This window comes from Delphinapterus leucas, chromosome 6, assembly GCF_059928025.1.
Source record: "Delphinapterus leucas isolate spDelLeu-1000000601 "Yukka" chromosome 6, BTC_Dleu_Yukka2, whole genome shotgun sequence".
Classification (NCBI taxonomy): Eukaryota; Metazoa; Chordata; class Mammalia; order Artiodactyla; family Monodontidae; genus Delphinapterus; species Delphinapterus leucas.
In genome coordinates this window covers 76,106,126-76,132,004 of record NC_143134.1, presented here as the reverse complement: position 1 = coordinate 76,132,004, position 25,879 = coordinate 76,106,126, and the positions used below count along the sequence as shown (strand labels likewise).

General features: G+C 36.6%; 1 protein-coding gene across 7 annotated transcripts in view; it reads right to left on the bottom strand.

Annotated features, from left to right (window-relative positions):
- SMC5 (structural maintenance of chromosomes 5) overlaps positions 1–25,879 on the bottom strand; it is a 102,455-nt gene that overhangs the window by 11,728 nt on the left and 64,848 nt on the right. For all 7 annotated transcript variants that reach the window (XM_089913289.1, XM_022573531.3, XM_022573532.3 and 4 more), the window contains 6 exons: positions 19,232–19,326; positions 18,457–18,589; positions 15,628–15,801; positions 14,179–14,348; positions 11,657–11,780; positions 11,205–11,327 (listed from right to left, as the gene is read on the bottom strand). In XM_089913289.1, the coding sequence (XP_089769415.1) occupies positions 11,205–11,327; positions 11,657–11,780; positions 14,179–14,348; positions 15,628–15,801; positions 18,457–18,589; positions 19,232–19,326 (819 nt within the window). The remainder of the gene's footprint in view (positions 1–11,204; positions 11,328–11,656; positions 11,781–14,178; positions 14,349–15,627; positions 15,802–18,456; positions 18,590–19,231; positions 19,327–25,879) is intronic.

Genomic DNA, 25,879 nt, shown 5'->3' with positions numbered 1-25,879 from the left:
ATTAAGACCTCTGGGGCCAAGGCTTGGACATTTGCATTATTAATAATGTCCTGAGGTAATTTTTATGCACACAAGTTTGACAGCAAAGAAAGTAAACTAAGACAAAAGTTAGTAAAAGTATATATATACTGGATTGATCTGAAAATGCAAGCAAGCCTTTATACTGATCAGTTAGTATCAATATAAAGTTTCCTTGAAGAGAAATAAAAGAAAATTAAAGACTCCCAGTCACCCTTACTCTGCTCTCTAGAGCCTATTATACTCAGGCAAATGCAAAACATGGGACAGCTAGACAGAACTAAACACTCCTAAAGTCTTCTCTTCCTACTTCCTATTCCTCTGGATCTTGCTAAAGTGAAGTATTAGAACATTATGGGAAAGAAATATTCCCAAGCTGAATATCTGGGGCTCTGGGCTTAGGACAAAGCTCATTCAATAGTTTCCTTCTGTTTGGTGGCATATGTCTGATAAAATCTTTATCAGAGGGCTTCCCTGGTGCTGCAGTGGTTAAGAATCCACCTGCCAATGCAGGGGACACGGGTTCGAACCCTGGTCCGGGAAGATCCCACATGCCGCAGAGCAACTAAGCCCACGCGCCACGTCTACTAAGCCTGCGCTCTAAAGCCCGTGAGCCACAACTGCTGAGCCTGCAAGCCACAACTACTGAAGCCCTTGTGCCTAGAGCCCGGGCTTCGCAACAAGAGGAGCCACCACAGTGAGAAGCCCGTGGACCACAACGAAGAGTAGCCCCTGCTCGCCGCAATGAGAGAAAAGCCTGCGCGCAGCAATGAAGACCCAATGCAGCCAAAAAAAAAAAAAAAAAGACAATGTTGTTTCTATACATACATGTTTGTGACACTATTCACATAGCACCTGTTCTTCCCCCACCCCATAATTCTTACTGAGTTTTTCTGCGGGGGTGGGGTGCAGAACGAGTCCAATTATATAAGATAACACTGTAAATTCAGGCTAGTGAAAAGGGCTTATTTACATTTCTTCATAGAATCTAGCCTTTAACAGTTAAAAGGCCACAGAAACAGTTCATCTGTGTAAAACATAAGGGGAGAAAATGGCAAAGTTACAAAATATCCCCCACCAACATCTCAGAAAAGATTACTCTGTAGGTACATACCCTGAAAGAAATGAATAAGTATTATCTTTTCTCTGAAAATCTTTTGATAAAGTTCAATTGTTATGGAAGTTGTACAGAAATACCTTGACACTAAACAAGAAAAACCTTCTCTAAGAGGGCCCTCTAGTGGAAAAAATCAGATTGTTCACAGAATTTCTTACTGAATATATGTTGCACATAAACTTAACACAGTAAATATTCTACTTAATTTATTAAAATAAGAGTGAAACAAAATGAAAGCCATTTTGGTGTGAAAGGAATTAAACTACGTTCTAGGTAGCATAAACTTATGCTTAAAAACTGGCTGTAGATCAAAACATTTCTTCCTCAATTTTCCTTTCATATAAAGAAAAGAATCAAACTTCATTCCAATTTAATTGATTTCAAATTCAAATGTTAACCATAAGTTTTCGTTCATATTGGACTGCATATATATTTTAGAAATATGAAAAGTATTTAATCTTTAAGCAGCTTAAAATTTTAACGTCGAATTTGAAGTTTAGAAATCAGTGGTCTTCACTGACATTTTAATATACAAGCTTACAAATTCTATTTCAATCTAATAGTAAACAGTGACAATAATACTATTTACTTGGGAAAGGATTTTTTCCCGCCAAATACATATATCTCATTTAAATTGGAAAAAAAAAGTCCTCTGAAGTTGTTTTTTGTGGAAGAGTAGTAAGCAGGCAGGCAGAGGAAAGAACATTAGATGAAAGCACAGAATTTCTAAATTTAGTATTAGGGTAAATAAATTTAACAACTTCCAATTCTTGTAATATTAAACCTGATGTAAATCTATACTTTTTAAGGAAATATGGGCTTCATGCTAGGCACACACTAAGCATCATGATATATATTATTGAATTTACTATCACAAATATCCCTGCAAGTTAGGTACCATAATACCTATGGCTGAAGACAGTAGGCTTGGAGTGGTTAGGAACGCTGCCCAAAGTAAAAGACCAAGTAACCTGTACATCCATCTGTCCCCTCCATATCTGGATTCAGTCAGCTTATTAACTTGTCATAAAAATATTCCAGAAGGTAATGACATACCTCTGGAGATGTTTTATGGGTCTGGAACCCTTTTTCCCCTATTTGCCTTCCAATAATTTGAGGAAGTTTGAAACTCAGTGGTGGTTAGTTATCCCTATCCCTAAGTTCCTTCACGAATACAATCCCTACTGAATTTTTGTGTCAGCCTTCTTTTGTGAACTTGTTTTCATGATCAGGGTAAAAGACAAACCCTGAAGTGGCAGTAATGGTTCCTTAGTACAACCTGCAGTGTGTCCAAAGGAGGAGGGGAGGGAGGGAAGGAAGGAAGGAAATGATTTCTTTTTGTTTCAAATGCAGTAGGACAGCAGAAGAATAGGTAAGAGCAAATATGGGTAAGTGACAGCAAACATGAGAAGGAAAAAGAGCAAATGAAAGAGAAAATGAACTACCAAACACTTATTCTCTGTATCTTCTACTCATCATTCTTGACTGTTTAAAATGTGTGGTTGGTGACTATGATCAGTCAGTAACAAAACTTATCAAAACATAGTGTAAGAAATAAAAGAACCTTACAAAAGGGTTGGTAAGACAATTAAGAATAAAAAGCACTTAATAACTTTCAGATCAACATATAAAAAAGGGAAACCATGCTGCAAAATATTGTTGAGGAGATACAAAATAAAGCCAGGGGTAGTATCAAATAAGATTAGTATGGAAAAACCTGACAAGATGTGTGTGTGAGTATGGTAAGAGGCTGAGAACTGAGTGGGTATTATTTCCAGGTAACAAAATCTAGAGTGACACGCAGCTAATCAGATTATTTCTCTAGACAGTATAATGTGGCCATCTTTGTAAAAAATTAGTGACTCAAAGATTGAAAACAAAACCTCCTCACAAGTACTTTCCTACTCTCCAGAGTAGTTAGCTCAACTCAAAATATTACTATTTCTGCTACTACTAACAAAATGGATGAGTCACAGTTTGCACCTAATCTTAGTACATCTATGTGAACTAAGGCTGCTGAAGAGTATCTCTAAGCATGTCAACAGGGGCTGAAGTCTGGGAGAGGGCTTACTCCAAAGTGAACATGATTTTGTGATACTTATGTAACATGACACCCATAATTTTCGTAAGTTCTCATTGACACTTAATTCAAAAACAAAACTTCAGGCAGCAGGATCAAATACTGTCTCGTGTGACCGGACGGAAAGCTCCATATATCTGCATAAGGGGTCAATTCCTTCATGAAATCTCTTCTGTAACACCGTACTCAACAACCAGGTTCACAGGCTCAATCAATGAAGAAACTTTGGCATGGGCTCTATCATTATTTACCAAGAGAACACACGATCTGCAGATGACTTCCCTTATGCTCCCACGAAGTAAACACTGATGAGCTCTCCACTGGAAACTTGTTCCACATCCAGCACCCACCCCCACACCCCCGACCCAAGTTTCTTTGCCGGATCTCTTCTACATATTCAGAGTGACTACTGCTACACCCGCTGCCTTCCTGTCTTCCTCCACCCCTTTTCTTTGGGTGGGGTGGAACTTTCCCCTCTTCCAACCCTCCGGTTTTTGCTCAAACTGAACTACCCACAACCCTAGGATATGGAACCTGACCTTCAGCTCCTTTTGGCTAGGTGTGTTTGTGCTTGCGTACTTTAAGATGCTTACCTGCTAGCAAAATTCTTGGTTTTTTTCCCATTTCTTCTAGCCATAAGCTTTTTCAAGAAGCCAGAGAGTTTGAAGAAGCTGGCTTCAGAATAATGAAGCTCTTCTTCTACTCTGATTTAATCTTTCCATTCATCTATGCAATCCTATGGCTACCCAGCCTCTAAAGACTCTTTCCACTGAAAGATACTACTATAGTTCACTTTTACCCAACACGTTTGTTTCTGGTAAGTGTAAAGTGAATCATGTACAGACCACTGCCAGAAAGGAGTATATTCTAGCAAAGTAGAAGAATAGATAGGAAAGGGTACAAGGGGACTCTGAATACATGAATAGTCTTAAAACCCTGCAACAATTATGGCGAAGTGTTACATCTGTTAGAAGAGACAGTGGACACATGGATGTTATATTACTCGTTTTACTCTTGCATATAAAATTTCATACTTGAAAAAAGACTTCATAAGTTTTTTCCTTAAATTTTTCAGTTCTGAAGTGTAACTAATGGATAAATAACCTGCACATATATAAAGTGTACAACTTGATGAATTTTGACAAATATGTACATCAGTGAAACCATCACCACTAATAATGAACATGTCTATCGCCTTCAACAACTGTGTATCCGTCTGTAATCCATCCCACTGTACCCTTCGCAGGTAACCACTGATTTATTTCAGTCACTAAGCATTCTGCATTTTGTAGAATTTCATATTTTTTAGCTATTACAAAGAAAGTTGCTACACATTTGTGTACTAGTCTTCCATGGACGTACACTTTTATTTCTCTTGGGTAAATACTGGGAGAGGAATGGCTGGCTCACACGGCAGGTATATGTTTAGCATTTAAGAATCTCTCAAGTGGTCTTCCAAAGTGGTTATTCACTTTAAATCTCTACTAGAAATGTATGCAAGTGCCAGATGCTCCACACCCTCACCAGCACTTTGGTTTGGTCAGTCTTAAAATTTTAAATCATTCTAGTAGGTCTGTGGTGATAGCTCATTATGGCTTTAATTCACATTTCCCTACTGACTAATAAGGTTGGGCACCTTTTCATGTGATCATTTGCTCTCTGTATACTTTAGTGAAGACTATGTTTAAATCTTTGGCCTGTTTTTTTGACTGAATTGTCTTGCTTATATTGATGATTGTTAAGAGTTCTTGTTATAGTATCTATCGGGGGTCAGCAAACTTTTTCTATACAGAGCCACTAAGTAAATATTTTAGGTTTTGAGGACCACATACAGTCTGTTACATGTTCTTCTTTTTTTGGGTGGAGGCTTTTAAAAATGCAGAAACTATTCTTAGCTTGCAGGGACTTTACATAAACAGACCTTAGGCTAGATTTGGCCCACAGTAAGAGCCCTTCATCTAAATACAAGTCCTCTGTCAGATGTATGTTTTGCAAATACATTTCCCCAGTGTGTAGCCTGCCTTAGCAGTGTCTACTGAAAAATTTTTAATTTTGAGGAAGTACAACTTCTGATTTCTTTCCCTTTATAATTCATGCTTTTAGTGTTCTATTTATTCTATTTTGTCAAAACTAAGGTCACTAAGATTTTCTCTTATGTTTTCTTCAAGAAGTTTTATAGCTTTAGTTCTTACATTTAAGTCTATGATCCATTTGTATATGGTATGAGGTAAGGGTTGTGGTTCATTTTTTGTATGTGACTATTCAATTGTCCCAGCACTATTTGTTAAACTATTCTTTCTACGTTAAATTGCCTCAGTATCTTTGCCAAAAAACAACAGACTGTATATATGTGTATCTATTTCTGGATTCTCTGTTCCACTGATCCATATGTCTATTTTTACACCAATACAATGGTGTCTTCATTACTGTAGCTTTGTAATAAGTCTTAGGTAGTTTCTGTCATACAATTTGTTCTTTCTCAAAGTTCTTCTAAGCCCACTGCATTCTAGAATAAGCTTGTCAACTTCCAAAAACTAAAACCCTTCCAAAAACCCTGCTAGGAATTTTAGCGAGTCTACAGATTTGGAGGAGCACTGACATTCTAACAAATCTTGAATCACTGATCCATGAACACAATCAATTCCGTTTACTTTTATAGTTTTTAGTGTATAGGTCATATATATCGGGCTGGCCAAAAAGTTCGTTCGGGCTTTTGTAGCATCTTACAAATAAACCCGAATGAACTTTTTGGCCAACCCAAAATATATACATCCCTACGTACTTAATATTTTTGATGCTATTGTATACAGTATTTTTAAATTTCAGTTTCAAATTGTTCACTGCTAGCAGACGGAACCACAACTGATTTCTACATATTGAAACTTGTATCCTGCAACCTTGCTAAATTCAACTAGAAGCATTTCTGTACATTCCTTAATATTTTCCACAGAAATATCATACTTGTCTGAAATGGGCAGGTCTCTTCTCCCTTTTCAATATGTAAGCCTTCTCTTTTTCTTGCCTTGTTGCACATTTCTAGTAGAGATTTAAAGTGAATCAACCTTGTATTTCTGGGATAAACTCATTTAGTTAGGATAGACTACTCTTATATACTGCTGAATTTGATTTGCTAACATTTTATTAAGAATTTCTTCATCTATGTTCATGAGAGATATTGGTGTGTAGTTTTCTTTTGTCTGGTTTTGATATCTAAGGCTGGCCTCATATAATGTGTCAAGACGTATTCCCTTCCTTTTCACCTTTTCTAGACTTTAGATAGAATTGATATTAATTATTTTAAATGCTTGGTAGAATTCAACAGTGAAGCCACTGGGCCTGTAGTTTTCTTTATGGGAAGACTTTTAACTACAAATATGATTTCTTTAGTAAATATAGGGCTATTCTAATTAGCTCCTTCTTCAGTGATCTTTGATAGCTTGTATCTTTTAAGAAATTTGTTCATTTCAATGAACAAATCCTTTTAATGTCTGTAGGATTTGTACTGTTATGCTCTCTCCTATTAAATCCCTCTTCCCTACATCGTGGCCTAGAAACTCTCCAGGCAATAAGCTAATTAAGGCAATTGTAGAGCTCACCTGGTTCTGTTTTCCCTCCTCTTAGGGAATCACTGTCCTGTGCTGCCTGTTATTCAGTGTCTGAAAATCTTTGTTTTATATACTTTGTCCCATCTTTTAGTGGTTTAAAATAAGAGGGTAAACTGAGCCCCTGTTTCATCATGGCCAAGAATAGAAACATTTACTTTTTATTATGGGAAATGTAGAAATATATGAAACAGGAGAGAGAACAGTATAATAAACCTTTATGTATCTACCATCCAGCTTCTTCAACAATTTTCAACTCATGACCATCACAGTTTCATCTACACTTGCTCCCCACGTGGCCCCCTCCCTGGATTATTTTGAAGCAATTCCAAACATTATTTTCTTTGTAAATATTACGGCAATGTATTTCTAAAAGATAAAAAAATCCATAACCACATTATCAAACTTAAAAAATACTGTCAGTAAACTCTAATATTATCAGATATTGAGTCAATATTCAAAATTCCATTTCTTAGAACTTCTTCTTTAAGTAGTTGCTTTGCTCAAATCAGGATCAAAATAATGTCCACACATAGTATTTGGTTAGTACGTTTTTTAAGTCCCTTTTAGCTTATACATTTCCTCTCCCCTTTTTATCTTCGTTACAGTACTGCACTGCCCAATAAAGTAAGGCACAAGTCATATGTGACTAGAGTTCTGAGAGAATAAATTTTTAATTTAAAATAATTTAAAATCAATACTCACTTTAGCCACCAGAAAATGTTTAGAATAATCTGAGTATATGAATTTACTTTTGCAACTCTTAAGTTTTATAAAATCTAATATTTGTGATGAAAATTTATCATCTAAATTCAGATGTAAGTATTTATTACAGTATTTTGAGGGCTTATTATAAAATTGTAAAATATCTCAATAATTTTCCAACATTGATTACATGTTGAAATAACATTTTAATTTACTGAGTTAAATATACTATTAAATGGATAGATAATTTTACCTATTTCTTTTTACTTCTTAAAATTTGGTCACTAGAGACTTTATAATGACATACAGCTTGCACTATATTCCTATTGGACAGTGCTAAAGTAAATGATTTGTCCCTATATAGTCCCTTACGTTCTAGATTTTGCTGACTGTATTCCTGTGGAGTCATTTAGCATATTTTTTGCTCTCCTGTATTTCCTGTAAACTGTAGTTTTAGAGCAATGGTTCTGAATGGGGGCAATTCTGCTCCCCAGGGCAGTGTCTGGAAATATTTTTGGTTGTCACAGCTGAGGGAACGGTGTACTACTGGCATCTAGCAAATAGAGGCCAGGGACGCTGGTAAAGACAGCCCCCCCCACAAAAAGAATTATCCAGTTCAAAATATTCATAGTGCTGAGACTGAGAAACCTTGTTCTAGAGGCTTAATCGGGTTGAAATTTGATTTTTTCACAACATTAGTTCATAGGTGGTGTTGTGTTATGTCCTTCCATCAGGATACACATAAATAAATATCTGGCTATCTTTTTGTGATGTTAGCAGCTAATGTGATCCACTGATTCATTAGCAGCTACAAGGTGGTGATATTCTAACACTATAATTCCATCTGCATTTCTTTTCTTTTCTTTCTTTTTTTTCCTTCTGCATTTATTAACTGAAATACTTCTGTAAAGAAAAACTTCCCCATCTCATTTGTTTATCCTAAATAGTTCACATAAAAAAGACAGCATAAATGCTAGGTTCTTTCTTTGCCATTTTTGAAAATCATGAGCTTGTTCCCAATATCCTCCAAAGGTGACCATTAATATTTTAAGCATCAATTATGAAATTAATAGGTTTATCATATATTTTTGATTAATATTTTGAGCCTTTTTGACCCCCAAAGATCCCTTGTGCTCATTGTCCTTCATTTTAAACCTTTTTGAATCTCTTTCTTTTAGATGTGCCTCTCATATTATGCATAGTATTGGAATTTACTTCAAAAAATTTTTTAAAAAGATAAATTGTCTCCATTTATATTTAATGATATGATTGATGTTTGGCCTAAGTTCTGCCATTGTGTTGTCTTAATATGTATATAAATTAAATATCTAATCTTCAGTGATGTAATCTGTTTTATATTGTCCCCTTCTCCCTTTTTCATCTATTGTTGGCATTTAGGAAAGCTATTTTTTTTTTTTTTTTTTTTTTTGCGGTACACGGCCCTCTCACTGCTGTGACCTCTCCAGTTGTGGAGCACAGGCTCCGGGCGCACAGGCTCAGCGGCCATGGCTCACGGGCCCAGCTGCTCTGCAGCATGTGGGATCTTCCCGGGGCATCAACCTGCGTCCCCTGTATCGGCCGGCGGACTCTCAACCACTGCACCACCAGGGAAGCCCAGGAAAGCTATTTTTATTTGAAAGATTATTTATGTGCAAAATATCTTATGCAATATCCTTACGGCCTTAATATCTTTTTTGAGATACTGGTTCCTACTATAAACAATATTGAAATTCTCCCTCATTTCCCTCTCCCAAAGCATCTAATCTGAAGTAGTATCCTTTTATTTCCTGATAGTACCTATAGGACAATCAGCAAATATATTCCATTTTACTTACACTGTCTCCCTTCTCCCATGTTTAGACTGTTGTGCCTTTAGCTACTGTGTCAGCCTTATAATCACATGATACATGCTTACTATCTCCTTAGTCTATCCTGTAGTTCTAGTTCTCCTCAGTAAGCAGCTTTGTTCTGCAAAGCAGTTTCGGTTAATTTGAGAGTTCACAAGGCCTAAACCACCACCCCAGCACCACCTGACCTTTCTTGAGTCTATGGTCACCTCCCAGTTTCAGCTGCTCTCAAATTGGTCTGCTGAACTTTCCACACCAAATGGGGCCTCTCTTCTTTAGAGATGAGTATCTGTTGGTGACTTGATTTTTGGATTCTTGGAGCCTTCCCTCTGCTTCTTACCACATACTTTCTGATACCACACCAGTCTTGATGCTGCTGCTGATTTGATCTTACCCACCTATAGTTTGGAGTTCACAGGTGTTGTAAAATATAGAATTTGACTGATGTTTGTCCCTGGTTCTTGGGAGGAAGACTCTAAAACCCTAGGAATTGTCTGAGTGATAGGAGTGTCTGTCTTTGTTATTCATGGGCCCCTACTAGGATCACACCTGACTTTACTATGCTAAGGAGTGACTCAGGATGGGCGAAGGCAACGCCAGAAAGACAAATCATGTGACTAGAGGGGAGGGCTGGAGATTGAGTTCAACCACATGGCCAATGATCCAATCAATCATGCCTAGGTAATGCAACCCTAATAAATGTCCTGAACACTGAAGCTCCATAGAGCTTCTTGGTTAGTGAACACACTGATGGCAGGAGGGTGACACATCCTGATTTCACCAGAAAAGTGTACAGAAACTGTGTTCAGGACCCTCCCAGACCTCACCCTACATGTCTCTTCATTTGACTAGTAGGGATTTGTATCGTTTATAATAAAACTGTAATTGTTAAATATAGCCATTTCTTCAGTTCTGTGAGTCACTCTAGATAATTACAGAACCTGGGGGAGTCATAAGAGCTCTTGAATTTGTAGCCAGTTAGTCAGAAGTGCAGGTGGCCTGGGGACCTCTGAACTTGCAGCTAGCATTTGAAGTAAGGGTAGCTTTATTGAGGACTAAGCCCTTAACTAGCCTGATGTTAACCCTGGGTGGTTAAGTGTGAGAATATACTGCAGTACACCTATAGGGATACCTTAAAGCTTGGTTTGTTGTATATGTTGTCCATGGGTTGTTTGTTAACTGTTATGTTATCCTAGTTGCTCTTCTGTTTTTGGGAAAGGAGTTGAAAGACTCATAAACTATCCCACTGTTATACTAACTCATTTTGTTGCTAGTTCTTCTCTGGAATTTATGTTAACTTAGTACATCACCCCCGACCCCCCACTATTTCGATATTTATCATCGTTTCACAGGTATTAACAGAAGGTTAACTCACCAAGATTACACACTAAGGCCACTCTCAGTGTTCATTAGAACTCATCTGCAGTTTACTTTATGGGATACAAACTGCAATAAAAGCTACTAGTTGCTGCTTGGTAACAGTAACAACTATAATTTATATTGGTTAAGAAAGCAGACATGAGACTTTGGTCTTCAAGTGACTAAATCAGGGACTCTAATTCTCTTTTCTGATTATTACCACACCTCCCCCAATCAAATAACATAAAATGCAGAATACATACAAAGGGTTTCAAATATTGCTTCCTCATCAGCAGGATGCATTAAATTTGTAAATTAAAGAGCATAAAAAAACTGCATATTGCAAGGAATGAGATATATATATATATATATATATATATATATATATACGTATATACATACACCCCCCCCCTGCACACACACATTTTCAAACTGGTCTGAAGCCCCAAAATAAAAAATAAAAGTAAACATTTTACCTCTGTGAGACGTAGCTGTGATGAAGCAGCCATATAATCTGATTCTAATTTGTTCTTCTCGGAGATCACTGTAGTATTTTGAAGAATTAAATCTACTTTTTGTATATGCAAAGAAGTACAAATCTAGGAATAAAAAACCCCTATGAGTTTGTTTTACAACTAAGAAAAACAATAGTTTCTTTTAAAAAACAAAATTATAAACCATGAAAAAAATAACATTTTTCTAATGTGACTGATACCTCTATCAAATAATTCTTTTTATAATTCTAAGAGAATTTTCAAGTTTTCTTGTATATTTGAGTCATCTGGAATAAAATAATTTAGCTTAATGAGTGCTTTAAACCAATTTACTGATCTATAATGAGAAATGTCCAACAATACAATCTCTTGCTAAGATTTTGCTGTCAACCTGCAACAAAAAAAATATGACTAAAATTAAGAAAATGGCTTACCTTTATCAGGTTTGTTAATTCAGTAACAAGTTTGGCTTTTTGAACATTTATTTCTTTGATTTTGGTGCTTGCTTTTCGTTCTTCCTCTTCAAGGTTGCAAGTATCCTGTTCCATCAGCTTTAAACTGTATGAAATGCATAATGATGTGGAAATCAGAGAAAACACAAGGATTGAGCCCAAATTCTTAGGCCCCCCTGCTGCTTTATGGGTGGGCTATTTAGCAATGCTACTCAGATGTTAACTGCTAGCTTCTAGGTTAAACAGTCATTTTGTGTAACCACTCAAGATTGAAAATATTTTTTGAGATAGAGTATGTGCCCAGCATAGTCTAGGTAATGCTAGTGGCTAATGGTATAGGATCTGGAATCAGAAAGATGGATTTAAATTTCCTCTTTGCCACTAATGAGCGATATAACTGAACAACTTACTTCTCTGAGCTTCAGTTTCCTCATCTATAAACTGTAAATAATAATAGTACTTCTCCACTGGGCTCTGGTGAATACTAAAACAAGGCAAATTATGGAACACACTTAGTATAGTGTCTGGCCCATAACTGATAAACACTGTTTATAAATATAGTCCCTTCCCTTAAGGAGCTTAACTGTGGAGATCTGATTAACAGGTAAAAAAAATATATAATGAAAAGGCAATACAACAATCCTAAAGGTTAATACTTTGCTCTTTAAGATGAAGAAACTAAGGCTCAGAAGTTGCTACCTAAGATCCCAGATACTAAATTGTAAGATGTTGTAAGATGTGTTTGACATCAAAGTCCAAGTCTTTCCACTACATCATGTTGCCTCAAGGGAAAAATCAAGAACAAACGATGGAAGCAATAATAAACAAGAATGAATAAGTTCAGTGGATGCTGTAGAGTGGACTGAATGGTACATGAAGAGACTTTGGGGAAGACAGGGAGGAAATTAGAATGGGTGGAGTGAAATAAGATTTTGAAAAACTTGAAAGCCAATCTAAAGGAAAGCAGTATTTAATTAAATTTCATGTAGTAAAGGTAGGGAGCTATAAGATATTCTTGAAGGGGGTAGGAACGTGAAAAGAAGATAAACTGGATGACAGTATTCTGGACGCACTAAACGGAGAAGGAGACTAGTCAAGTAGAGACCATTAACCATGTCACCACTGCAGTATTCCAAAGTGAGTAACTGGAGGTATGAGACAGCAGGATGACAATGGCTATGAAAGGTTACTGCACTACAAAAATCAGCATTACTTTATGAGGAGAAAGTTTAGCTTTAGACAATGAGTTCAATACAGCACTCCAACAGTAAATGTCTTGTAGATGACTGAAGACAGAAGTGAAAGGTTAAAGTAGAAAAAAATTCTAGGCAGTCAGTTAGACTAAATAGCTATATCTTGCTTTAAGCAACCAAGGTACATTACTGACTTTTTAAACAAAAGTTAATGGGCAATTGTTTGCTTAAAATTTTTTTTTTCTTAAAGCATTTTAAATATTTAATTTATGAATGTGTTTAGAAACACTATTATATTAGATCAAGGTAAACTTGTACCTTATTCAAGACTGAGCTGTCATTTATTATGTTATTGATATCTATATTTTTATTCTATAGCAAAGAAGCATAAAAGAACAATCAAAACAGAAAGGTCTGTGCTGTGTCATGACAGGACATGGGAAAAGCCTTGAAACTGGAAGCCACAGTTCCTTTCCCCAGACTGAACACCCTAATAGCTTTTATCCCATCTTATATATTCCAAGTTTCTATAAAATATCTAAATTCAAAATAAAACAGTAAGTTCTGAGAACAATTGCCTGGGATCTCACAGTAAGCTAGCATAATGTAACAAAGTCATTCATGGGTGAATGATGCACTTAAAGTAATGTAGGAGTGCACAACTTCACTGATGAGTTCACATTCCATGTTGCAATTAAACTTTCACAAACCACACCTTGGCAAGTTTTGATAATACATACACTGAAAAGTCTATTAAAGCACTTCTCCCTTTTCCAGCTGCATATCTATGTGAGGCCAGATTTTCTTCATATACTTCAACCAAAACATCTCACAACCCAGTGAATGCAGAAGCACATATGAAAAACAACTGACTTCATCGAAAGAGATTTACAAAAATGTAAAAACAATGTCATTCTTCTTGCTAGATGTATTTTGTTTGGAAAACTTTTTCATAAATATGTTGATGTATGGCTTTATTATCGTTTTAATGAATTTAATTTCTAATTTGGTAAATATCAATAGATATAATCCATAGAAACAAAACTTCCTCAAGGTCCTCAATAATTTTTAAGAACAGAAAGGGGGTCCAGGGATGACAACAGCAGATCAGGGAACAGAAAAACTCACAACACTTAAGATTCACCTCCCTTTGTCCCATGTTTTGGGTAGGAGGGTAAGTTTGAGAGAGAAATTGTACGCAGATTGCTGGTGGGAATTGTGTCGTCATTACAACGTATAACTAACAATATCCTTATAGTGCTTTTGTACCACCCACCCAGCCCCCTTACCCCAAAATAGGCTGAAAGATACCTTCCTAGTTTGGAACTAATTTTTTGTTCCAGTTGTCTCTTCTTGGTTTTCCTTTCAAGAAGCTCCTTCTTCTTTTGTCTAAGTTCATTATCTTTGTGTTCTAGGTGTTTGTTTGTCTCACGTAAGGCAATCAACCCTGATTCTACTGCTTGCAATTTTCTATTAATTTCCTATGGAATATGCAATATTGTTAGTATATTTAAAAAACAGGCTAACGTATTATAACTCCAGTTAATATTCTTTATTAATACTCAAAATAACCAATCTTTAACTTAGATATAAAAGACATAACACCATACATTCTCTGACATAAATCATACCAATGTTTTCTTAAGTCAGTCTCCCAAGGCAATAAGAAATAAAAGCAAAAATAAACAAATGGGACTTAAACTTACAAGCTTTTGCACATGAAAGGAAACCATAAACAAAATGAAAAGACAACCTACGGACTAGGGGAAAATATCTGCAAAGGATGCAACTGACAAAAGCTTAATTTCCAAAATATACAAACAGCTCATATAACTCAAAAATAATCCAATCAAAAATTGGGCAGAAGACCTAGATAGGTATTCTCCAAAGAAGATAAACAGATGGCCAATAGGCACATGAAAAGATGTTCAACATTGCTAATTATTAGAGAACTGCAAAGTGAAACCACAACGAGGTACCACCACATACCAGTCAGAATGGTCATCAAAAATGCTGGAGAGGGTGTGGAGAAAAGGGAACCCTCCTACACTGTTGGTGGGAATGTAACTTGGTGTAGCCACCATGGAAAACAGTATGGAGGTTCTTCAAAAAACTAAAAACAGAGTTACCATATGATCCAGCAATCCCACTCCTGGGCATATATCCAGACAAAACTATAATTTGAAAAATACATGCACCCCAGTGTTCATAGGAGCACTATTTACAATGGCCAAGACATGGAAACAACCTAAATGTCCATCAACAGATAAATGGATAAGGAAGATGTGGTACATACATACAATGGAACACTACTCAGCCATAAAAAAGAACAAAATAACGCCATTTGCAGCAACATGGATGGACCTAGAGATTATAAGTGAAGTCAGAAAGAGAAAGATAAATACTATATATCACTTATATGTGGAATCTAAAATATGACACAAAGTTATTTACAAAACACACTCATAGACATAGAGAACAGATATGCAATTGCCAAGGGAAAGGGGGAGGCAGAGGATGGATGGATTGGGAGTTTGGGATTAACAGATGCAAACTATTATAGATAGAATGTATAAACAACAAGGTCCTACTATATAGCACAGGGAACTATATTCAATATCTTGTAATAAACCACAATGGAAAAGAATATGAAAAAGTATATATCTATAACTGAATCACTTTGCTATACCCCAGAAACTAATGCAACATTGTAAATCAACTGTACTTCAATTAAAAAAAAATTTTTTTTAAATGACCAACCTTTAGCTGTTCTTCTAAGTGTCGTCTTTGCTCTAGATCCACAGTGACTGTGAGAAACTGGGCTACTTTTAGGGATGTGTTACTAGAAATAACTTGGTTTGAATAAAAAGAAGTTTTCACCACAAACTTTTCTTCTGCTGTATAAATTTGTTTTAATCGGGTTTCTTGTATTACCTATAATGTAAAATACGCATTCAGTGCACATCTAAGAATAATTATGACATATTTTTAAAAGGACTAACGAATTAAAAATACAGATCTCATGAATTTTAGAAGATCAAAATATACTAGGATATACTTTATTTTTTAAAAAATGTACCCAACATCTCTAAAAAGGTGAGTGATAAAATTCAGGTTATTATTTGGGAAAACACCACTAAGGAAGAGAGAACTGGGAGAAAACCAAAACAACAACCAAAGTTGGCTATACTTCTACTTCACTATACGATCTCTCCCAAGTAAGTGTACTTTTGGGACTTTATCTACAGAAGAGATACCAGGAGTCAACTTCCCTGTAGACTGAACTGTGTTATCTCAACTAACACATTTACTCTCCCCTCCCCTCAGTTATATTGTTCAAAGATACATAATCTTATATTTAATTCCTGTATATTTGGGGAATACTTAATGCACACACTTTTCAAGGACTTCAAAGACTTTGCATTTTTTGGAGATCTTTTCTCTCAACAATTTATTTAAGGAGTTTCATAAACTAATGCACATTCTAAACACCCTAACATTGGATCTGTTACTGTTATTTATAAAGAATAGGCTGCTGTAGTTTTTTCCAATCTCTAAAGGTTTACTACCAGTATTCTTGTGGCTTGTTTCTCTCTAGAAGTTTAAGTGAAGAGATAAGACATATTTAAGCATACTTAGTTTAATAGGGTATGAACTGGCATCCACAAATGCTGAATAATTTGAAATGAAGGGAAAGCCTAGATGAGGTTAGCCTACCCACATTTCATGAAAATAAGTTTTAAGCAAATTGAAACTGACAGAGATGGTGGGAGTGCTCTCAGCAAAAAGAACATTGTTAAGCTAAGGAGGTCAGCAGACAATTTAACCAGAGACCAGCCTTGGAAATTAACGAGAACAACTGCATAAATAGAGTATAATCATTTACAGAATCTAAAATGTCAGGACTTGATAATAAAGCAAAACTTACACTAAAGAATGTTATTTTTATTCTAAGGAAGAAATATAGCCATTATTTGTCATTAGGTAGACATGAAACATTAAGACTGAATTTCCTCAATGAAGGTTTGTATCTTCTGAAAGATGGCTAAGACAATGTCAAGGGCTTTATTAGGTGTCTGACTTTGCTTTACTATATACAATGTTATTTTTCTAGTACAGACAGTAGAGTTAAAGCTCTCTAGATGACTTAACCAAAATGTTAAAAAGTGCATAAAAATCAACTTGAAGCACTGTTCAAAAAGTGAAAGGATTTTCCAAGTGCAGTACTGCTCCTTTCTGCCCCAAAGTAAAGCTATGAAAGCCCTTACCAAATTTTCTATAGTCTTCCTGCAATAGTAAAGAATACCTACGATCCTAAGCTTCAGAGATAGCACCCTACCTACCTCTGAAGTTATGACAGAAATTGGATTGGTCTATGTATATAGTCTTGTCCTCTTTTTTTAAACCCCATCTATGAAGACCAAAGAGAGAGGTACACCCACATGGAGAGTTGTATTTTTGGTTTCCCCAAATGGTCACCATAATATAATTTTTAATCGAAGACACAGGCAACTTACCATAAGTAATAATGGTTTGTCTGTGCAAAATGGGTTAGTAATGAGCCCCCATTTCTATCTTCTGTTAATGAGGTATATAGAGGCCCCGAAATTACAAATGAATATCCCAGGGATACTTGTAGAATGGTTGTTAAAAAATTTAAAACACATTCTCTAATAAGTTCACTATTATAAATAGCAGTTAGGTCTGTAATTGGGTCCTACAAGCAGTATTAATATGGCAACTTGGTATTAAGGAAAAATCTTTTCTAGAGGAGACTTCTTCCCTGTTTCTCCCTTTGATAAAAGCAATGAAGGTGGTTTGGAGTCTTAGAGATTACTTGTAAGGAGAAGAAAACTCCAAGCAGCATTAGCAGAATATAGGAACTTAGAGTTTATGTAGCTGTACTAGACAGGAAAACGAAATCCTATTAAGGGGTGGTCATTCACATAAGATAATCTTAAATGGAAACTTTAAGGGGAGGGCTTACCAAAGCAGTTACATATCCTAGCCTACCATCCTAAAGTATAATTTGTCTGAAAAACAGAATACAAGAATTTAAATGACTAAACCGTTAATGTTTGAACAAATGTTTGTCAAGCAAGGCAGAATCACATAAGAGAGCCACGTGTCTCTTCAGGTTTTAACTTAACTACCCTACATGTATTATTTATTTACTCTAGGTCAGCGGTCCCCAACCTTTTTGGCACCAGCGATCAGTTTCGTGGAAGACAATTTTTCACAGACCTGGGCTGGGTGGGTGGGGGGGACGATTCAGGCAGTAATGCAAGTGATGGGGAAAAATGGGGAGCGGCAGATGAAGCTTCGCTCGGTTGCCCACCGCTCACCTCCTGCTGTGTGTGCAGCCTGGGGGTCGGGGGCCCCTGCTCTAGGTAACTCCACACCACTCCTGTCGTCAAGTATTAGTCAACGTTCACTGTCCTATGTCATATTAAAAATGGAAAATACCAAGATAATTTCTGTATGGTTAAAAACAATGGCATGTTTCCCTAAATTACAAGTTTTCCTTGACTTTAAGCTAAGAAGTTTTAACAAAACTACATTTTTGGTACTGATTCAGTACTTTCTTACCCGTTCAATTCTTTCTCTGGTTCTTTCAGTTCCTACAGGAACTTCATGAATGTGATACTGGCAGCAGAGGTAACTCATGACAGGATCAGGTGCATCAAATAACTCTCGCAAATAAGAGAAAAATCCATATTGTCTGAAAGGAAAAGCAACTATTAGGTTTTTCTTCTTAAAATATCATTTAAAAAAAAATCCTAGTTGACATGTGGTGACTAAACAATAAATAAAAAATAAATTAACAATGGTACAGAAAGTATTTTCTTTGTATAGTTTAGTCACTTAATATTAAGTGATTAATATTCAGATTTATTTCCTTGTCCGAAAAGTTTAATATTTATAATTACAAACCATTAATCTCTTCTTTTGTTGCTTCTACCATTGCTTTTATACAGAATTAAGACTTTATTTACTTATAGCTGTTTTATAATTGCAGTTTTTCCATTTGATCCTTCTGGAAATTATTTTTATATTATGAAGTGATGATTTACCCTTTTATTTTCCCAATAACTAACCAACTATTTTACTAGCTTTTACTAAGTAGTCCAATATTATTCCACTGATTTAAAAAATCACCATCATATACTAACTGATACCATGGTCTGTTCCTGGGCCTAGATTTTTCCTTATTTTAGACTTAGGAAGAGATCCTAAAAGGGAATAATACAGCCTATAAGAAACATATTTATGTGACAAAGAAATAATTAAAATATATTTGAGAGAAATGATTATTCAATATTCAAAGTAACAGCTTAGTTCTAATAATATTTTCAAGACTTACTTGAGTTCATTCAATGGTCGTGAAGGTGCTTTGTCTGCATATGAACTCTTAGGAGCAATAACAGCATTCACTCTTAATTTTTTATGGTCACGAACCTTAATATAAGGAAAAGAAAATATTACCTTAATTACCATATACTCAATCAAAAGAACTTTTAAAGTTATGGTATTCTTACTGGCATTCATGGGATGATCAGAAATTTGAACACTGACTAGCTATTTAATGGTACTTATAAGAAAATTTTTTAGTGTGATGATATTGTAGCTATGTGTTTTCACAAAGAGTACATTTCTTTTTTTATTTCCACTGATAAATTCTATCAAACAGATAAGGAAGCAGTAATACCAAAAACCTTTTCAGAACAAAAAGGAAGGGACAAGTCATTTTATGATTCCAGTATAATCCTGACAAAAGTATTACAATATCCCTCATGAACACATATACAAAAATCCTTAACAAAATATTAGTAAACAGAATCCAGCAATATACATGACCAAGTAGAATTTATCCCAGGGATGTGAGATTGGTTGATTTTGAATGCTACATCAATCCAAGTTATTGTATTATCAGAATAAAGTACAAAAGCCATATGATTTTCAGCAAACTAGGAATAGAAAGAAATTTCCTCCACATGGTAAAGGGCATCTATGATAAGTATACAGCAGACATAATACTTAATTGTGGAATATTGAGTGCTTTCCCCCTAAGCCTGGGAATAAGCAGGGGTATCAAATCACACCACTTCTTTTCAACATTGTCCTAGAGGTACTAGACAATGTAGTGAAGCACAATAAAGAGGTAAAAGATTAAAAAGGAACAAGTAAAAAGATCTATTTGCAAGGGTATGATTTCCTACACAGAAAGTCCTGTGGAATCTATAAAGCAACTACTAGAATTCAGGAAGTGAATTCAATAGTGTCACAAGATACAGATCAAATGAAAAAATATCAAATTATATCTATGTACTAGCAGTTAACAACTGAAAAATGAATTTGAGAAATCCATTTCTAAGAGTCAAAAATCCATAAAATACTTAGGAACACATTTAACAAAAGATGTGCAAGACATAAAACACAAAAAAATAAAACACTGCTGAGAGACAAGATGGGATGGTGGAATGGAGGAATTTCATGGTGGCACAGATTAGCAATGTTCAAACTACTTTCACAGCACTCTACACTTGAACAAATTAGTAAATAAATTGATGATAAGGGGGAGAAGGAGGTGTTTTTCACTGCTACAGTAGGAAATTACAGATATGCAAAGGAGAAAGAGAAGGTTCCCTGTTGTGTTCGACTGTAATTGGAAGCATCAGTGTGAATTCATGGTGCCCTTATGCACTTTTGTTCTCCAGATAAATATAGAAATAAGGGTTTGCATGCAAGGGCTAAGAAGCAATGAGACACTAGCAGCAATGCACACATCTAACACACAGATCTTGGTTTCTAAAAACTAGGGTTCTTTGGGGAAAAGGCTGATTGTAAGGCCCAGACACAGCAAGGTAAAGGTATAAGTGAACACCCTGCTCTCCCCAAAAGTAAGTACTGCTCAAAATATGTTGGTAAAGGCTTCCCTGGTGGCGCAGTGGTTGAGAGTCCACCTTCCGATGCAGGGAACATGGGTTCGTGCCCCGGTCCGGGAAGATCCCACATGCAGTGGAGCGGCTAGGCCCATGAGCCATGGCCGCTGAGCCTGTGTGTCCAGAGCCTGTGCTCCGCAACGGGAGAGGCCACAACAGTGAGAGGCCCGTGTACCGCAAAAAAAAAAAAAAAAAGTTGGTAAAATAACATACAGCGGTCAAGCTGAAGGTCTCACTGGCCAAATGTGGGACAATTTGAGCATTAAAATAAATAATGATAGTAATGGATTAAAATCCATAAAACAAAATTCTATGAATTTTATATGATATAATGACTAAATAAATGGAGAAGAAAGAGCTCTTCCTTATAGAATACCAACTAATAAATATAGAAAGAATGATGAGAATCATTAATGGTTCTTAAACCTACTAAGCAGTTACATGAGCAACAGGATATTTTTAAAGGCTCAAAGTATTTCCTCACACATAATTACCAACAGAAAAATAGTTTTACTGTAATGCTTGTTTTGAGGACAAATTTATTCCAAGCAATTTATATATTAGGGGACAACTTAAACATTATGTGATTCTCACATTTGCTTAGGTACAATTATATCCATAACAAATATAAGCTTTTCTCTAGGTGAATGCAAAAAATTGCACCCAACTAAATGGAGCTGTGTAGGAATAGACGTAATTTGTGCACAAATACACAGACACACACACATCCCTCTCAATCATCTACCAGCTGCCTGAGTTCACTACATATTATGAGCCACCCCTCAACCACATCTGGTGTTACAACTTTCCATCCAATTTCAGGTAAGTGCTTTATATTGTCTTACCTACTACATAATTCACATACGGAACCCTTCCAATGCCTACTTCCACAAGCCAACTTCAGGTCTTTCAATAAGGCACAGGGTTGTAACATACAGTACAGGGAATATAGTCAATATTTCATACTAATTTTGTACATTGTGTAATCCATAAAACATCAAATTACTATGCTGTACACCTGAAACCTATAAGTCAACCATGCTTCAATAAACAAATAAAAAAGAAAAAGCACATTTATTGTATCTGCATATTTCTTAATAATTTAACATATGTAAAGCTGTGCTTCCCCTCCTCCACACCATAGCCCCTGTGGGTTTTTATTATACAATTCTGCAGTACAGTAATTTTTAGGAATTATATATTGCTTATAGCAAAACCACCTGTACTTTGCTATGGAGAAATAATAAAGCAGGAGAAGACAAGACGGAGTAGAAGGATGTGAGCTCACCCCCTCTTATGGAAACACCAAAATCACAACTAACTGCTGAACTACCTCTGACAAAAAAATGCTGGAACCTACCAAAAAAGATACCTGTCCTGTATCTGTATGCAAAGACAAAGAAGAAGCCACAACGAGATGGTAGAAGCAGTGCAATGGCGATAAAATCAAATCCCATACATGCTGGGTGGGCGACCCACAAACTGGAAAATAATTATACTACAGAAGTTCTCCCACAGGAGTAAAAGTTCTGAGCCCCACGTCAGGCTCCCCAGCCTGGGGGTCTGGCAACAGGAGGAGGAGCCCCCAGAGAATGTGGCTTTGAAGGCCAGCGGGATTTGATTACAGGAATTCCACAGCACTGGGGGAAACAAACTCCATTCTTGCAGGGCACACACACGGCCTTGCGTGCACCAGGACCCAGGTAAAAAAGCAATGACCTCATAAGAAACTTACCTGCTAGTATTGAAGGGTCTCCTGCGGAGGTTGGGGGGGGGGTGTCTGTGGCTCACTGTGCGGACGAGGACACTGGTGATGGTAGTTCTGGGGAGTACTCATTGGCATGAGCCCTCTTGGAGGCTGCCATTTTCTCATCAAGACCTGGCTCCACCCAACAGCCTGTAGGCTCCAGTGCTGGGATGTCTCAGGCCAAACAAACAACAGGGTGCGAACACAGCCCCATCAATCAGCAGACCAGCTGCCTAAAGCCTTCCTGAGTAAACAGCTGCCTGATAAACACACCCCTTGACACAGCCCTGCCCACCAGAGGGGCAAGAGCCAGCTCTACCCACCAGTGGGCAGTTACCAGTCCCTCCCACCAGGAAGCCTGCACAAGCCTCTTAGACAGCCTCATCCACCAGGGGGCAGATGGCAGAAGCAAGAAGAACTATAAGCCTGCAGCCTGCAGAATGGAAACTGTAATCACAGAAAGTTAGGCAAAATGAGACAGCACAGGAATATGTTCCAGATGAAGGAACAAGATAAAACCCCAGAAGAACAACTAAGTAAAGTAGAGATAGGCAATCTACCTGAAAAAGAATTCAGAGTAATGACAATAAAGACGACCCAAGATCTTGGAAAAAGAATGGAGGCACAGATCTAGAAGACACAAGAAATGTTTAACAAAGACCTAGAAGAACTAAACAACAAACAGAGATGAACAATACAATGACTGAAATGAAAATTACACTAGAAGGAATCAATAGCAGAGTAACAGCAGCAGAACTGGTAAGTGAGCTGGAAGACAGAATGGTGGAAATCACTGCTGTGGAACAGAATAAAGAAAAAAGAATGAAAAGAAATGAGGACAGTCTACGAGACCTCTGGGGCAACATTAAACACACCAACAGTCACATTATAGGGGTCCCAGAAGGAGGAGAGAGATGGAAAGGACCTGAGAAAGTATTAGAAGAGATAATGGCTGAAAACTTCCCTAATATGTGAAAGGAAACAGTCACCCAAGTCCAGGAAGCACAGAGGAAGCAGAGTCCCAGGCAGGATAAACCCAAGAAGGAACATGCCAAGATACATGGTATCAAAATGACAAAAATTAAGGACAAAAAATATTAAAAGCAATAAGGGAAAAGTAACAAATAATGTACAAGGGAACTCCCATAAGGTTATCAGCTAACTTCTCAGCAGAAACCCTGCAGGCCAGAAGGCAGTGATGAAAAGGAAGAATCTACAACCAAGGATACTCTACCCAGCAAGGCTCTCATTCAGATTCGACAGAGAAATCAAAAGCTTTCCAGACAAGAAAAAGCTAAGAGAATTCAGCACCATCAGACCAGCTTTGCAACAAATGCTAAAGGAACTTCTCTAGGTGGAAAAGAAAAGGCCACAACTAGAAACAAGAAAATTATGAATGGAAAAGCTCACTGGTAAAGGCAAACATACAGTAAAGGTAGGAAATCATCTGCTAAACAAATATGATATCAAAACCAGCAATTACAAGGAGAGCACAAAGGCAGGATATTGGAAATGCATTTTAAATTAAAAGATCAGCAACTGAAAACAATCTTGTTTATATATAGAATGCTATACCAAAACCTCATGGTAACTGCACACTGAAAATCTACAATAGATACACATGCAGAAAAGAATAAGGAATCCAAACACAACACTACAGTTAGTCATCAAATCACAAGAGAAAAAAAGAGGAAGGGAAGAAAAAACACGTACAAAAACAAATCCAAAACAATTAACAAAATGGCAATAAGAAGCTACAGTCATCAAAACAGTATGGTACTGGCACAAAAACAGAAATACAGATCAATGGAACAGGATAGAAAGCCCAGAAATAAACCCACACACATATGGTCAATGAATCTACAACAAAGGAGGCAAGACTATACAATGGAGAAAAGAGAGTCTCTTCAATAAATGGTGCTGGGAAAACTGGACAGCTACACATGAAAAAATGAAATTAGAACATTCTTTAACAAGATACATATAAATAAACTCAAAATGGATTAAAGACCTAAATATAAGACCAGATACTATAAAACTCTTAGAGGAAAATATAGGCAGATCACTCTTTGACATAAATCGCAGCAATATCTTTTTCAAGCTGTCTCCTAGAGTAATGGAAATAAAAACAAAAATAAGCATGGGACCTAATCAAACTCAAAAGGTTTTGCACAGCAAACGAAACCATAAACAAAATGATAAGATAACCCACAGAATGGGAGAAAATATTTGCAAACAAAGAGATTAACAAGGGATTAATTTCCAAAATTTACAAACAGCTCATGCGGCTCAATATCAAAAAAACAAACAACCCAATCAAAAAATGGGCAGAAGACCTAAATAGACATTTCTCCAAAAAAGATTTGCATTTAGAAACTAAAATGAAATATCACCTCAAAAAAAAAGGACATCCCTGGTGCCACAGTGGTTCGCCTGCCAATGCAGGGAACCTGGGTTCAAGCCCTGGTCCAGGAAGATCCCACATGCTGTGGAGCAACTAAGCCCATGTGCCACAACTACTGAGCCTGCACTCTAGAGCCCACGAGACACAACTACTGAGCCCACATGCCGTAAGTACTGAAGCCTGCGTGCCTAGAGCCCATGCTCCACAACAAGAGAAGCCATCGCAACGAGAAGCCCGTGCACCGCAACGAAGAGTAGCCCCCGCTTGCCCCAACTAGAGAAAAGCCCGCACGCAGCAACAAAGACCCAATGCAGCCAAAAATAAATAAATAAATACATATATTTTAAAAAAAGAAGCATCACCTCACACCAGTCAGTGTGGCCATCATCAGAAAGTCAACAAACAATAAATGCTGGAGAGGGTGTGGAAAAAAGGGAACCCTTTTGCACTGTTGGTGGGAATGTAAATTGGTACAGCCACTATGGAGAACAGTATGGAGGTTCCTTAAGAAACTAAAATTAGAGCTATCATATGATTCAGCAATCCCACTCCTGGGCATATATCCAGAGGAAACCATGGTTCGAAAGGATACATGCACCCCAATGTTCACTGCAGCACTACTTACAACAGCCAAGACATGGAAGCAACCTAAATGTCCATCAACAGATGAATGGATAAAGAAGATGTGGTACATATATACAATGGAATATTACTCAGCCATTAAAAAGAATGAAATAATGCCATTTGCAGCAACATGGATGGACCTGGAGATTATCATACTAAGTGAAGTCACTCAGACAGAGAAAGACAAATATCATATGATACGGCTTTATGTGGAATCTAAAAAAATTGATACATATGAACTTATTTACAAAACAGAAACAGACTTACAGACTTAGAGAATGAATTTATGGTTAC